The 14,407-nt window shown below is 45.3% G+C and overlaps 1 protein-coding gene across 2 annotated transcripts in view; it reads left to right on the forward strand.

The window, feature by feature from the left end:
• Positions 1–14,407, forward strand: part of abcc10 (ATP-binding cassette, sub-family C (CFTR/MRP), member 10) — a 310,704-nt gene that overhangs the window by 9,529 nt on the left and 286,768 nt on the right. The window contains exon 4 of one of the 2 annotated variants that reach the window (XM_041187839.1): positions 14,143–14,370. The exons of the other annotated variant lie outside the window; for it this stretch is intronic. Within the exon in view, the coding sequence (XP_041043773.1) occupies positions 14,143–14,370 (228 nt within the window). The remainder of the gene's footprint in view (positions 1–14,142; positions 14,371–14,407) is intronic. 2 annotated transcript variants of the gene reach the window in all.

Raw genomic sequence — 14,407 nt, forward strand, 5'->3', positions numbered from 1 at the left:
CTGAAGCAGTCCATGTCCAATCCAGCAAGACCTGGACAATATCCAGGCTTGGGCTGACAAGGGGCAAGGAACACACAAGTGCTGGGCAATGACCATCTCCAACAAGAAAGAATCTAACCTTCGCCTCTTGACATTCAATAGCATTACCATTGCTGAATCCCCCACTATCAACATCCTGGAGTTTACCATTGACCAGAAACTGAACTGGACTAGCCACATAAATACTGTGGCTACAAACGCAGGTGAGGCTAAGAATCCTGCGATGAGTAATCCACCTCCTGACTCTCCTAAACCTGTCCATCACCTACAAGGCACAAGTCAGGAATGTGATGGAATACTCTCCACTTGCCTGGATGAGTGCAGCTCCAACAAAACTCAAGAAGCTTGGCACCATCTAGGACAAAGCACCCCACTTTATTGATACCTCATCCACAAACATTCACTCCCTTCACCACCAGGAGTCAGTTACTGCAGTAAGGAGAGATGATATCTTGGAGCATCGAATGAAGCTTTGTGGGTAGAGTTTAGGAATAAAAAAAGGGCAGCCACATTGTTAGGTGTTTATTATAGACCCCCAGATAGTCATCGGGAAATTGAGGAGCAACTATGTGCACAATTTGCAGGGGTGTGTAGGAACAATAACAATAGGGTAATTATATTAGGTGATTTCAACTTTCCCAACATTAATTGGGATAGACATAGTGTTAAGGGCTTGGATGGAGTGGGTTTCTTGAAATGTGTACAGGAGAACATTTTAGGTCAATATGTAGAGGGCCCAACAAGGGACAGCGCAGTGCTGGACCTAATTCGGAGAATGAAGCCGGACAGGTGGCTGAGGTGGTGGTGGGGGAGCATTTTAGTGATAGCACCCACATGGTACACTTTAAGTTTGTTATGGACAAAGAAATAGACAAGTTGCAAAAAAATGTTTTGGACTGAGGGAAAGTGGATTTTAGTAAAATAAGGCAGGAACTGGCCAAGGCAGACTGGGGACAGCTACTTGTGGGGAAGTCTACAGAAGAGCAGTGGGGGGTGTTCAAAAAGGAAATGGGGAGGGTACAGGCTCATATGTTCCCTCTAGGGTGATAGGAAGGAGTAACAAGCCCAGAGAAACATGGATGACCAGAGAGATTCAGGTTATAATGAGAAGGAAAAGAGAGGCTTTCAGCAGGTACAAGGGAAGCAAATCAGCAGAGGCATTAGTGGAGTACAGAAAGTGCAGAGTGGAGCTTAAGAAAGCAATTAGGAGAGCAAAGAGGGGATATGAGAAAGCTCAGGCTGGTAAAAGTAGGGAAAATCCCAATATATTCTGTAAGTATATCAATGGGAAGAGGATAACCAGGGAAAGAGTAGGGCCCATAAGAGACCAAGGGGGCAATCTATGGGTGGAGCCAAAGGACATCAGTAGAGTGTTGAATGAATACTTCACATCCGTCTTCACCCAAGAGAATGAGAATGAAGGTATCGAACTCGGGGAGAGAGACTGCGAGGTTCTTGAGCAAATTGATATAGTGAGTGACAAGGTATTGGAGGTGTTGGCAGGCTTAAAAGTGGACAAATCTCCAGGTCCGGATGATTTGTGTCCCAAACTGCTGAGGGAGGCAAGTGAGGAGATTGCAGGGGCTCTGACCCAAATTTTGAATTCCTGTCTGGACACAGGGAGGTGCCAGAGGACTGGAGAACAACTAATGTGGTTCCACTATTTAAGAAGGGTTGCAGAGATAAGCCAGGGAACTACAGGCCAGTGAGTCTCACGTCAGTGGTAGGGAAACTATTGGAGAAAGTTCTGAAGGAGAGAATCTATTTCCACTTGGAGAGGCAAGGTTTGATCAGGGATAGTCAGCATTGTCAGAGGGAGGTCATGCCGAACAAATTTGATTGAATTTTTTGAGGAGGTGACCAGGTGTGTCGATGAGGATAGTGTAGTTGATGTAGTTTATATGAATTTCAGCAAAGCCTTTGACAAGATCCCACATGGGAGACTTATAAGGAAGGCAAATGCACATGGGATACAGAGTAATTTGACAAGGTGGATTCAAAATTGTCTTAGTTGTAGGAGACAGAGGGTGATGACAGAAGGATGCTTTGGTGACTGGAAGTCAGTATCTAGCGGCATACCACAGGGATCTGTGCTGGGTCCCCTATTATTTGTCATTTATATAAACGACATAGATGAGAATGTGGGAGGTAGGATTAGTAAGTTTGTGGATGACACAAAGATTGGCCGGGTGATTAACAGGTTGAGTGTCTTGGGCTACAGGAAGATATAGACGGGATGGTCGAATGGGCAGTTAAGTGGCAGATGGAATTTAACCCTGAAAAGTGTGAGGTGCTACACTTTGGAAGGAGTAATTTGACAAAGAAGTATTCAATGAACGGCATGACACTATGAAGTTCTGAGGAACAAAGGGATCTTAGCGTGTGTATCCATTGATCTCTGATGGTGGAGGGGCATGTTAGTGGGGTGGTGAAAAAGGCATATGGAACACTGGCCTTTATCACTCGAGGCATAGATTACAAAAGTAGGGAGGTCATGTTGGAGTTGTATAGAACCTTGGTGAGGCCACAGCTGGAGTATTGTGTGCAATTCTGGTCGCCACATTATAGGAAGGAGTGATTGCATTGGAGCAGGTGCAGAGCAGATTCACCAGGATGTTGCCTGGGATGAAACATTTAAGTTATGAAAAGAGGTTGGATAGACTTGGGTTGTTTTTGTCGGAGCAGGGAAGACCGAGGGGCGACCTGATCGAGGTGTACAAGATTATGAGGGGCATGGACGGGATGAATAGGGTGCAGCTGTTCCCCTTAGTTGAAGGGTCAGTCATGAGGGGACACAAGGATATGAGGAAAAACTTTTTTACCCAGAGGGTGGTGACGGTCTGGAATGCGATGCCTGGGAGGGTGATGGAGGTGGGTTGCCTCACACCCTTTAAAAAGTACCTGGATGAGCACTTGGCACGTCATAACATTCAAGGCCATGGGCCAAGTGCTGGTAAACGGGATTAGGTAGGTAGGTCAGGTGTTTCTCACCTGTCGGTGTAGACTCAATGGGCCAAAGGGCCAATTTGCACTGTGTAATTCTGTGATTCTGTGAGAACAGTACAGATATGAAAGGTGCAGTGTCTAAATAATGGATCGCCAATAAAACAGCACAGCTACTAAAGGTGCAGTGTCTAAATAACAGATCACCAATAAAATGGTACAGATATAAAAGGTGCAGTGTCTAAATATCAAATCACCAATAAACAGCACAGATATAAAAGGTGCAGTGTCTAAATAACAGATCACCAATAAAACAGTACAGATATAAAAAGGTTCTGCGATGAGCAACTCACCTCCCGACTCCTCAAAACTGTCCATCATCTACAAGGCACAAGTCAGGAGTGTGATGGAATACTTCCCATTTGACTGAATGAGTGCAGCTCCCACAACACTCAAGAAGCTTGACACCATCCAGGACAAAGCAGCCAGCTTGATTGGCACCATGTCACTCCCTCCACTGACATACAGTAGCAGCAGTGTGTCGCATCTACAAGATGCACAGCAGGAATTCACCAGGTTATTTGGACAGCACTTTCCAAACCCATGACCACTACCATATAGGACAAAGGCAGCAGACAGATGGGAACACCACCACCTGGAGGTTCCCCTCCAAGTCACTCATCATCCTGACTTGGAAATATATCGCCGTTCTTTACTGCCGCTGGAATTTCCTTTCTAACAGCACTGTAGGTGTACCTACACCACATGGATTGCAGTGGTTCAAGAAGGCAGCTTACCATCACCTTCTCAAGGGCAACTTGTGATGGGCAATAAATGCTGGGCTAGCCAGTGAAGCCCACATCCTGTGAATAAATAAAAAGATAAATAAATTACAGATCACTAATAAAACAGCATCGATATAAAAAGATACAGTGTAATAGAAACATATAAAATATAAGCAGGAATAGGTCAATTCGGCACTTCAAGCCTACTCTTCCATTTCCTTTTTAAATATATTCAGAAACTGCAACACTTGTTCTAAACCTCCAAACCTGAGGAAACATCATCCTTGCATCCAGTCTGTCCATCCCTGTCAGAATTTCATGTTTGAATGAGATCCCCTCTCATTTTTCTAAACTCTAGTGAATACAGGCTAGTCAGCCCAATCTCTCCTCATACGACAATTCTGCCATCTCAGGAATCAGTCTGGTGAACCTTAGCTGCACTCCTGGACAAGTATATCCTTTGTTAGGTAAGGAGACCAGGTGTGGTCTCACCAAGGCCCTGTATAGTTGCAGTAAGACAACCTTGCTCCTGTGCTCAACTTACCTTGCAATGAAGGCCAACATGCCATTTGCCTTCCTAACTATTTCTAAGCTGCCCGTGCCCCCAGTTTCATTTTATTCTTCTCATCCGACACCTCAACAAGAAACTTTGTCTCTTTCTTTCAGGTGCAAAGGAACGCAAGCTCCAACAACTCATCAACACCAACGCCCATCCAGGATCCTCCACCCCTGCCCATCCCTCTGTCCTCATCCCGTCTTCCAATCCCAGCCCCAGCCGTGCATTCACCATACCCCCTGATCTTCCCCTCTCTGATGCTGAACGTTCAGTGCTCAGCAAAGGACTCAGTTTCTACCCTTACGCCCTCATCTTAATGAATTTCAGGCTCGGCATGATGCTGAACTCTTCTTCTGCCGCCTTCATCTCTGTGCTCACTTCTTTGGGCAGGAGTCCTCTCTCCATTCAACGGATCCTTTTACCTGCCTCCAATATTCTCCCTCCGCCTGGACCCACCCCTCTGGATTCTTACCTTCTCTTGATCTTTTCATTGAGAACTGTCGGCGTGACCTCTTCCTGCTTATATTTCCTATGTTTCTATTACACTGTATCTTTTTATATCAGTCGTCTCAATTCCTCTGCTCCTCTCACCTGCTCTAACCTGTCTCTTTCTGAACTTGCTGCACTCCGTTCTCTCAGGTCCAACCCTAACATTGTCATCAAACCTGCTGACAAGGGTGGTGCTATTGTTGTCTGGTGCACTGACTGCTACCTCGCAGAGGCTGAGCGTCAACTCGCAGACACTTCCTCCTACCTTCCCCTGGACCATGACCCCACCATTGAACATCAAGCCATTGTTTCCAGGACTGTTACTGACCTCATCTCCTCTGGAGATCTTCCTTCCACAGCTTCCAACCTGATAGTCTCCCAACCTCGGATGGTTCCCTTCTGCCTCCTACCCAAAACCCACAAACAGGACTGTCCCGGCAGACCGATTGTGTCAGCCTGTTCCTGCCTCACGGAACTCATTTCTTGCTATCTTGACTCCATTCTCTCTCCCCTTGTCCAGTCCCATCCCACCTACATCTGTGATTCCTCTGACACCCAACGTCATATCAACAATTTCCAGTTCCCTGGCCCCAACTGCCTCCTCTTCACCATGGACGTCCAATCCCTCTACACCTCCATCCCTCACCGGGATGGTCTGATGGCTCTCCACTTCTTCCTCGAACAGAGGCCCGAACAATCCCCATCCACCACTACTCTCCTCTGTCTGGCTGAACTTGTTCTCTCACTGAACAATTTCTCCTTAAACTTGTCTCACTTCCTCCAAATAAAAGGTGTGGCTATGGGTACCCGCATGGGCCCCAGTTATGCCTGTCTCTTTATGGGGTATGTGGAACATTCCTTGTTCCAGTCCTACTCCTGCCCCCTCCCACAACTCTTGCTTCGGTGCCACTTCATGCTCTCGCCTGGACCTGGAAAAATTTATTAACTTTGCTTCCAATTTCCACCCCTCCATTATTTTCACATGGTTCATCTCTGACACTTCCCTTCCCTTCCTTGACCTCTCTGTCTCAATTTCTGTTGATAGACTGTCCACCAATATTCATTACAAGCCTACTGACTCTCACAGCTACCTCAACTACAGCTCCTCACACCCCGCTTCCTGTAAGGACCCCATCCCATTCTCTCAGTTCCTTCGCCTCCGTTGCATCTGTTCTGATGATGCCGCTTTCCAAAACAGTTACTCTGATGTGTCTTCCTTCTTCCTTTACCGCGGTTTTTCATCCACGGTGGTTGACAGGGCCCTCAACCGTGTCCGGCTCATCTCCCGCACATCCACTCTCTCCCTCCTAGAACCATGATAGGGTCCCCCTTGTCCTCACTTATCACCCCACCTGCCTCCACATTCAAAGGATCATCCTCCGCCATTTCTGCCAACTCCAGCATGATGCCACCACCAAACACATCTTCCCTTCAGCCCCCCGGCGGCATTCCGCAGGGATCGTTCCCTCTGGGACACCCTGGTCCACTCCTCCATCACCCCCTACTCCTCAACCCCCTCCAACGGCACCTTCCCATGCAACCGCAGAAGGTGCAACACCTGCCCCTTTACTTGCCCTTTCCTCACTGTCCAAGGGCCCAAACACTCCTTTAAAGTGAAACAGCATTTCACTTGCACTTCCCTCAATTTAGTCTACTGCAGTCGCTGCTCCCAATGCGGTTTCCTCTACATTGGAGAGACCAAACGCAGACTGGGTGACCACTTTACAGAACACCTTCGGTCAGTCTGCAAGCATGACCCAGACCTCCCTGTCGCTTGCCATTTCAACACTCCACCCTGCTCTCATACCCATATGTCTGTCCTTGGCCTGCTGCATTGTTCCAGTGAAGCTCAACATAAACTGGAAGAACAGCACCTCATCTTCCGACTAGGCACTTTACAGCCTTCCGGACTGAATATTGAGTTCAACAATTTTAGATCATGAACTCTCTCCTCCATCCCCACCCCCTTTTCAATCCCCTTTTTTCCAATAATTTATAAAGATTTTTCTCTTCCCACCTATTTCCATTATTTTAAAATATATTTCCGTCCATTGTTTTATCTCTACCTTTTAACCTATTTCGATCCCTTCCCCCCACCCTTCCCCACTAGGGTTATCTGTTCCTTGCTCATCTTGCTTTCTACCCTTAATGTCACCTGTTAGCACATTCCTTAGATAATATCACCACCTTCAAAACCTCTTTGTCCTTTTGTCCATGACATCTTTTGGCTATCTCCACCTATCACTGGCCTTCTATCCAGCTCTACCTGTCCCACCACCCCTTAAACCAGCTTATATTTCACCTCTTTTCTATTTTTCCTTAGTTCTGTTGAAGAGTCATACGGACTGGAAACGTTAACTGTATTTCTCTCCGCAGTTGTTGTCAGATCTGCTGAGTTTTTCCAGGTATTTTTATTTTTGTTTTGGATTTCCAGCATCTGCAGGTTTTGGCTTTTACAATAATGTGTTGACTTGTTCAGCCTCAGACTTATTGTTCAATCCGGATGCAATTTTGAATCGTAAAACTCTCTTCTTCCTTAGTGCCCAATTCTGTGTTTGATCTGGCCCTTCCACATGCCAAAATCGTTCTGGCAAGGTCAATTTGGAATCCATAGCTGTTAAAAGCTCTTTGGAGATTTGCCTTGATTTTTTAAAACTTCTGTTGCAGTAATGGAGTTTTCCTGTGCTGACCAGGCTTTCACTGATACGCTCACAGTGGCCACTGAACCTCTTTGGTAATTGTTCCTAAACTTTGCAGGATTTTGAAACTAATGGCTGTAAGTTACTGTCAAGCTCTGTTCACTGCTTTCCTCCTGTTGGGGAATCGTGTTTAAGGAGACACTTTGTTAAATCAATTGCTACCTCGCAGTTGCCTTGTGCAATGGCACCGACCTCAGTCTCAGGCTGCGGGGCGTATCAAAACCCACGCTTGCGAAAGTGGAATTTGCTCACTGCTGCCTGTTTTCTGTGCCGTTAATTTGAAGGCTTACTTACCCTTCCTTGATCATCACTAGGTTCTTTTACTTTGCTATTGGATCGGGATTTTTCACGGATCACTATGTCCTATGGTAGTAAGCTGAACAGTTGATTTTTTTTCTGCCTTTCCCTCTGCCTCCATGTCTTCCATGGAGCTCTTTTGGAGATTTTCAACTGTCTTACTGATATAAGTATGTATCTTCTGGTTCACCAGGTTTTGAGGCCTTACTTCAAGTCAGACTGGCAAACTTTTTTAAAGTTGATTCTCGGAGATTTCAGGGTCCTTCACAGCTGCTACCCTGTTGTATGCAATTGGCTAAGGAACAATTGCAGAGACATGGATATGTCAGAACAACAACTGGTTTATTGGATAAACATAACTATTTACAGATATACAAGACTACAGGTGTTACTCAGTCTAAGCAATGAGCTTTCTCCTTTTTAACTCAGTCATGTATCTCCCTCTTATATCATCATCATGTGGGTGGTACTGTTTCTCCAGTCTCACTCATTAACCCTTTCAGGCCTGAACACCCGAATACTATAATCACTCCTCCCCAGAAGTTGCTTTACTAAATAATTAATTAATTTACCCTTTCTCATGGCACATTACAAGATTTAAGATAAAAGCACAGCTCTCCGCTCTGAAGAAGAGCAATACGGATTTGCAACATTGACATTGTTTTTCTCTCCACAGATGCTGTCAGACCTGCTGAGTTTTTCCAGCATTTTCTGTTTTTATACGAGATTGAAGAGTCTGTTTCCTAGTTGTTTACTTGACACACAGTTCAAGAACTGTCTTGAATATATTCCATGAACTCACCCTCCACACTACTCCTGCAAATTTAGTTTATCCCATCTGTTTGAAGATCAAAAGTTCTGCATGCTACGTTCATCTCTAATTTCCCGATTCATCCTCTGCCCTGCACTGCAGTTACCATTAGGGGGGCTGATAAACAACTTTCATGATGCTTTCTGCTCCTTGTTGTTTGTCAGCTCCATCTAAACTGATTCTGCAAATTTTGCATGCTAAGATCCCTTCTCTACTGTCTTTATCCCATCTTTGTTATCAGGGCTACTCCACCCACTTTTCCATTTTGCTGATCCCTTCCAAAGGCCAAGTGTACTGAAATATTTAGTTCCCCACCTTGCTCATTTTACAACCATATTTCCATAAAAGGTATTGGATCAAACCCATTCATTTCTATTTGTGTTATTCATCTATTGTGTTGCAAGTATAAGTGTACAGACAATAGAGTGACACAGGGATCATCACTCCCACTTCCGGCTACATTGTGAACACAAGAAATAGGAGCAGGAGTAGACCTTATGAGCCTTTGATCCTGCTCCACCATTCAACATGATCATGGCTGATCTTGGGCTTCAACCCCTCCCCATTTCCCATGCCCCTTGATTCCCTGAGAGATCAAAAATCTGTCTATCCCAACCTTAAATATATTCAATGAAGGAGCATCCACAGCCCTCTGGGGTAAGGAATTCCAAAGATTCACAACCCTTTGAGTAAAGTAATTCCCCGGCCATCTCAGTCCTCAATGATTGGCCCCTTATCCTGAGACTGCCCCGCGTTTAATATCCCTGACCAATGGAAATAATCTCTTAGCATTTACCCTGTTAAGCATCTTCAGAATCTTAAACAGAAACAGAATTACCTGGAAAAACTCAGCAGGTCTGGCAGCATCGGCGGAGAAGAAAAGAGTTGACGTTTCGAGTCCTCATGACCCTTCGACAGAACTTGAGTTCGAGTCCAAGAAAGAGTTGAAATATAAGCTGGTTTAAGGTGTGTCGGGGGGGGGGGGGGGGGAGAGAGAGAGAAGTGGAGGGGGTTGGTGTGGTTGTAGGGACAAACAAGCAGTGATAGAAGCAGATCATCAAAAGATGTCACAAACAACAGGACAAAAGAACACATAGGTGTTAAAGTTGGTGATATTATCTAAACGAATGTGCTAATTAAGAACGGATAGTAGGGCACTCAAGGTATAGCTCTAATGGGGGTGGGGAGAGCATAAAAGATTTAAAAATATTTAAAAATAATGGAAATAGGTGGGAAAAGGAAAAATCTATATAATTAATTGGAAAAAAACAAAAGGAAGGGGGAAACAGAAAGGGGGTGGGGATGGAGGAGGGAGCTCAAGACCTAAAGTTGTTGAATTCAATATTCAGTCCAGAAGGCTGTAAAGTGCCTAGTCGGAAGATGAGATATTGTTCCTCCAGTTTGCGTTGGGCTTCACTGGAACAATGCAGCAAGCCAAGGAAAGACATGTGGGCAAGAGAGCAGGGTGGAGTGTTAAAATGGCAAGCGACAGGGAGGTTTGGGTCATTCTTGCGGACAGACCGCAGGTGTTCTGCAAAGCGGTCGCCCAGTTTACGTTTGGTCTGTCCAATGTAGAGGAGACCACATTGGGAGCAGCGAATGCAGTAGACTAAGTTGGGGGAAATGCAAGTGAAATGCTGCTTCACTTGAAAAGAGTATTTGGGTCCTTGGACAGTGAGGAACGAGGAAATGAAGGGGCAGGTGTTGCATCTTTTGCGTGGGCATGGGGTGGTGCCATAGGAGGGGGTTGAGGAGTAGGGGGTGATGGAGGAGTGGACCAGGGTGTCCCGGAGGGAGCGATCCCTACGGAATGCCGATGGGGGGGGTGAAGGGAAGATGTGTTTGGTGGTGGCATCATGCTGGATTTGGCGGAAATGGCAGAGGATGATCCTTTGAATGCGGAGGCTGGTGGGGTGATAAGTGAGGACAAGGGGGACCCTATCATGTTTCTGGGAGGGAGGAGAAGGCGTGAGGGCGGATGTGCGGGAGATGGGCCGGACACGGTTGAGGGCCCTGTCAACGACCGTGGGTGGAAAACCTCGGTTAAGGAAGAAGGAGGACATGTCAGAGGAACTGTTTTTGAAGGTAGCATCATCGGAACAGATGTGACGGAGGCGAAGGAACTGAGAGAATGGGATGGAGTCCTTACAGGAAGCGGGGTGTGAGGAGCTGTAGTCGAGGTAGCTGTGGGAGTCGGTGGGTTTGTAATGGATATTGGTGGACAGTCTATCACCAGAGATTGAGACAGAGAGGTCAAGGAAGGGAAGGGAAGTGTCAGAGATGGACCACGTGAAAATGATGGAGGGGTGGAGATTGGAAGCAAAATTAATAAATTTTTCCAAGTCCCGACGAGAGCATGAAGCAGCACCGAAGTAATCATCGATGTACCGGCGAAAGACTTGTGGAAGGGGGCCGGAGTAGGACTGGAACAAGGAATGTTCCACATACCCGATAAAGAGACAGGCATAGCTGGGGCCCATGCGGGTACCCATAGCTACACCTTTTATTTGGAGGAAGTGAGAGGAGTTGAAGGAGAAATTGTTCAGTGTGAGAACAAGTTCAGCCAGACGGAGGAGAGTAGTGGTGGATGGGGATTGTTCGGGCCTCTGTTCGAGGAAGAGGCTAAGGGCCCTCAGACCATCCTTGTGGGGGATGGAGGTGTAGAGGGATTGGACGTCCATGGTGAAGCTTGTACATTTCAGTGACATCGCCTCTCATTCTTCTGAACGTCAGGGAAAATAGAACTAATTTGCTCAGCCTCTCATCAGAGGACAGCCCCCTCATAGAACCATAGAAAAGTTACATACAGAAGGAGGCCATTCAGCCTAACTTGTCCATGCCAGCCCACGGACACCCAGGTGCCCTTTCTAATCTCACCTTCCTGCACCTGGCCCATAGCCCTGCAGTTTATAGCACTTAAATTGCAGATCCAGGTACTTTTTAAAAGAGTTTAGAGTTTCTGCCTCTACCACCAACTTGGGCAGCGAATTCCAGACACCCACTACCCTCTGCGTAAAAAAGTTCTTCCTCATGTCCCCCCCTATACCTTCTGCTACTTATCTTGAATCTATGTCCCCTGGTTCTAGAATTCTCCACCAAGTGAAACAATTTTATCCTGAGCACTCTTATCTGTTCCCCTCATAATTTTGTACACCTCAATCAAGTCATCTCTCAGTCTTCTTTGTTCTAAGGAAAATAACCCCAACCTATCCAATTTCTCCTTGTAGCTACACTTTCAAACCCTGGCAACATTCTTGTAAACCTCCTCTGCACTCTCTCCAGAGCTATAATGTCCTTCCTGTAATGTGGTGACCAGAACTGCACACAATACTCCAGTTGTAGTCTCACCAGTGTTTTATACAATTCCAACATTATATCCTTACTTTTATATTCTATACCTCTGCCAATGAAGGAGAGCATTCCAATGCCTTCTTTACAACCTTGTCTACTTGAACTGCTGCCTTCAGGGACCTGTGTACTTGTACGCCAAGGTTTCTCACTTCATCTACCCCTCTTAGTATATTCCCATTTATTTTGTAATCCCTGTAACTATTTGACCTCCCTAAATGTATGACCTCACACTTCTCTATGTTAAAATCCATCTGCCACTTTACCACCCGCTCCACCACCTCATCTATATTGTTTGGAGATTATGGCTATCCTCTACACTATCCACTACTTGGCCAATCTTTGTGTCATCTGCAAATTTCCCAATCGTGCCCCCCACGTTTACGTCCAAATCGTTAATATGTAACACAAACAGCAAGGGTCCCAACACCGAGTCCTGTGGAACACCACTTGAGACAACTTTCCATTTGCAAGGACATCAATCGACCATTACCTTTGTTTCCAATTACAAAGCCAAGCTTTTATCCAGTTTGCCACATTACCCTGAATCCCATGGACTTTTACTTTCTTGACCAATCTGCCATGTGGGACCTTGTCAAATACCTTGCTAAAATCCATGTACACAACTTCCACTGCACTACCTTCATCAACCCTTCTTGTTACTTCCTCAAAGAATTCAATCAAATTTGTGAGGCAAGACCTTCCTTTAACAAATCCATGCTGACCATCCCTGATTAGTCCATGCCTTTCCACATGATAGTTAATCCTATCTCAAGATTGATTCTACTAATTTGCTCACCACTGACGAAAGACTAACTGGCCTATAATTGTTTGGCATTTCCTTTGATCCCTTTTTAAACAATGCAACTACGTTTGCATTTCTCCAGTCCTCCTGTACGTCCCCTATATCTAGTGAAGATTGGAAAATCATCCTCAAAGCATCTGCTAACTCCTCCCTGACTTCCTTCAGCAGCCTCGGAAACAATCCATCTGGCCCTGGTGACTTATCAACTTTCAAGGATTTCAACCCTTCAAGTACTTCCTCTCTCTTTATGACTATCCTGTCCAATATTTCGCAGTGTTCCTCCTGGACTACTTTATCTATATCCTCCCTTTCCTTTGTAAACGTGGAGACAAAATATTCATTCACAACCCATCCCACAGCTTCTGCATTTCCATCTTCATCACTGATAGGTCCCACTTTTTCCTTAACTAATCTTTTAGCATTAATGTATTGGTAAAATACCTTTGGGTTAGCTTTAACTTTACTTGCTCATCTTTTTTCATGCCCTGTCTTTGATTTCCTTATTTCCTTTTTTATTTCGCCCCTGCACTTACTATATTCGTCTAGGCTATCTGCAGTGCTTAGTTCTTTGTGCCTATCGTATGCTTTCTTTTTCTGTTTGATCTTCCCCTGTATTCCTCCAGACAACCAGGGAGGTCTAGATTTGGTAGCCTCAGGGTCCAATTTAGTGAATCTTCACTGTACAACCTCCAATGCAAGTATATCTTTTCTTAAATGTCGAGACCAAAACTGCACACACTACTCCAGATGTGATCTCACCAAAACCCTGTACAACTGTAGCAAGGCTTCTTTATTCCTCTACTCTAATTCCCATACAATAAAGGCCAACATGCCATTTGCTTTTCTAATTGCTTGCTGCACCTGTGTTAACTTTTTGCATTCCTTGTATGAGCGCAGTCAAGTCTCTTTGAACATCCACACTTACAAGTTTCTCTCCTTTTAAAAATATTCAGCTCTTCTATTCTTACAACCAATGTAAATAACTTCACACTTCCCTACATTATAATCTGTTTGTCACCTTGTTGCCCATTCACTTAACCTGTCTATATCTCTCTGCAGTTGCTCTGTGTCCACCCCACAGCTTACCTTTTCACCTAGCTTTGTATCATCAGCAAACATACATTTCCATCTGAGGGAGGGGCTGGGAGCCCCTGTGTTAAACTCTGTTCTCTATACATTGGGGGAGGGCAAACCCTGTGATGAAACCCTGTTACTATGCTGTTGACACACAAGGGAAAGGGAGCCTCTCTCTTGTGCTGTTGACTTGAAGTGATGGGTCCTATTCCTAGATTTACCTGGTAAATGTTTCCTTGGACTGGGTCCCATTCTCTGGTTTACCTGTTAACCTCTGTCTTTTATCAATTTCCCAGCTGATGTCTGAGATTCTTTCTGGAGTGCGAGTAATAAAGTTCTACACCTGGGAGAAGCATTTCATCGATAAGGTTAATAACTACAGGGAGAAGGAGCTGGGCCGTCTTAGAATCATCAAGTATCTTGATGCGGTTTGTGTTTACATGTGGGCTGCACTGCCTGTTGTGATCTCCATTCTTATCTTTGTCACCTACACTTTGCTGGGACACCAGCTAACTGCTGCCAAGGTCAGTGATTTATTTCTTGGGAATATCTCTGTTTCCT

Source organism: Carcharodon carcharias, chromosome 5, assembly GCF_017639515.1.
Source record: "Carcharodon carcharias isolate sCarCar2 chromosome 5, sCarCar2.pri, whole genome shotgun sequence".
NCBI lineage: Eukaryota > Metazoa > Chordata > Chondrichthyes > Lamniformes > Lamnidae > Carcharodon > Carcharodon carcharias.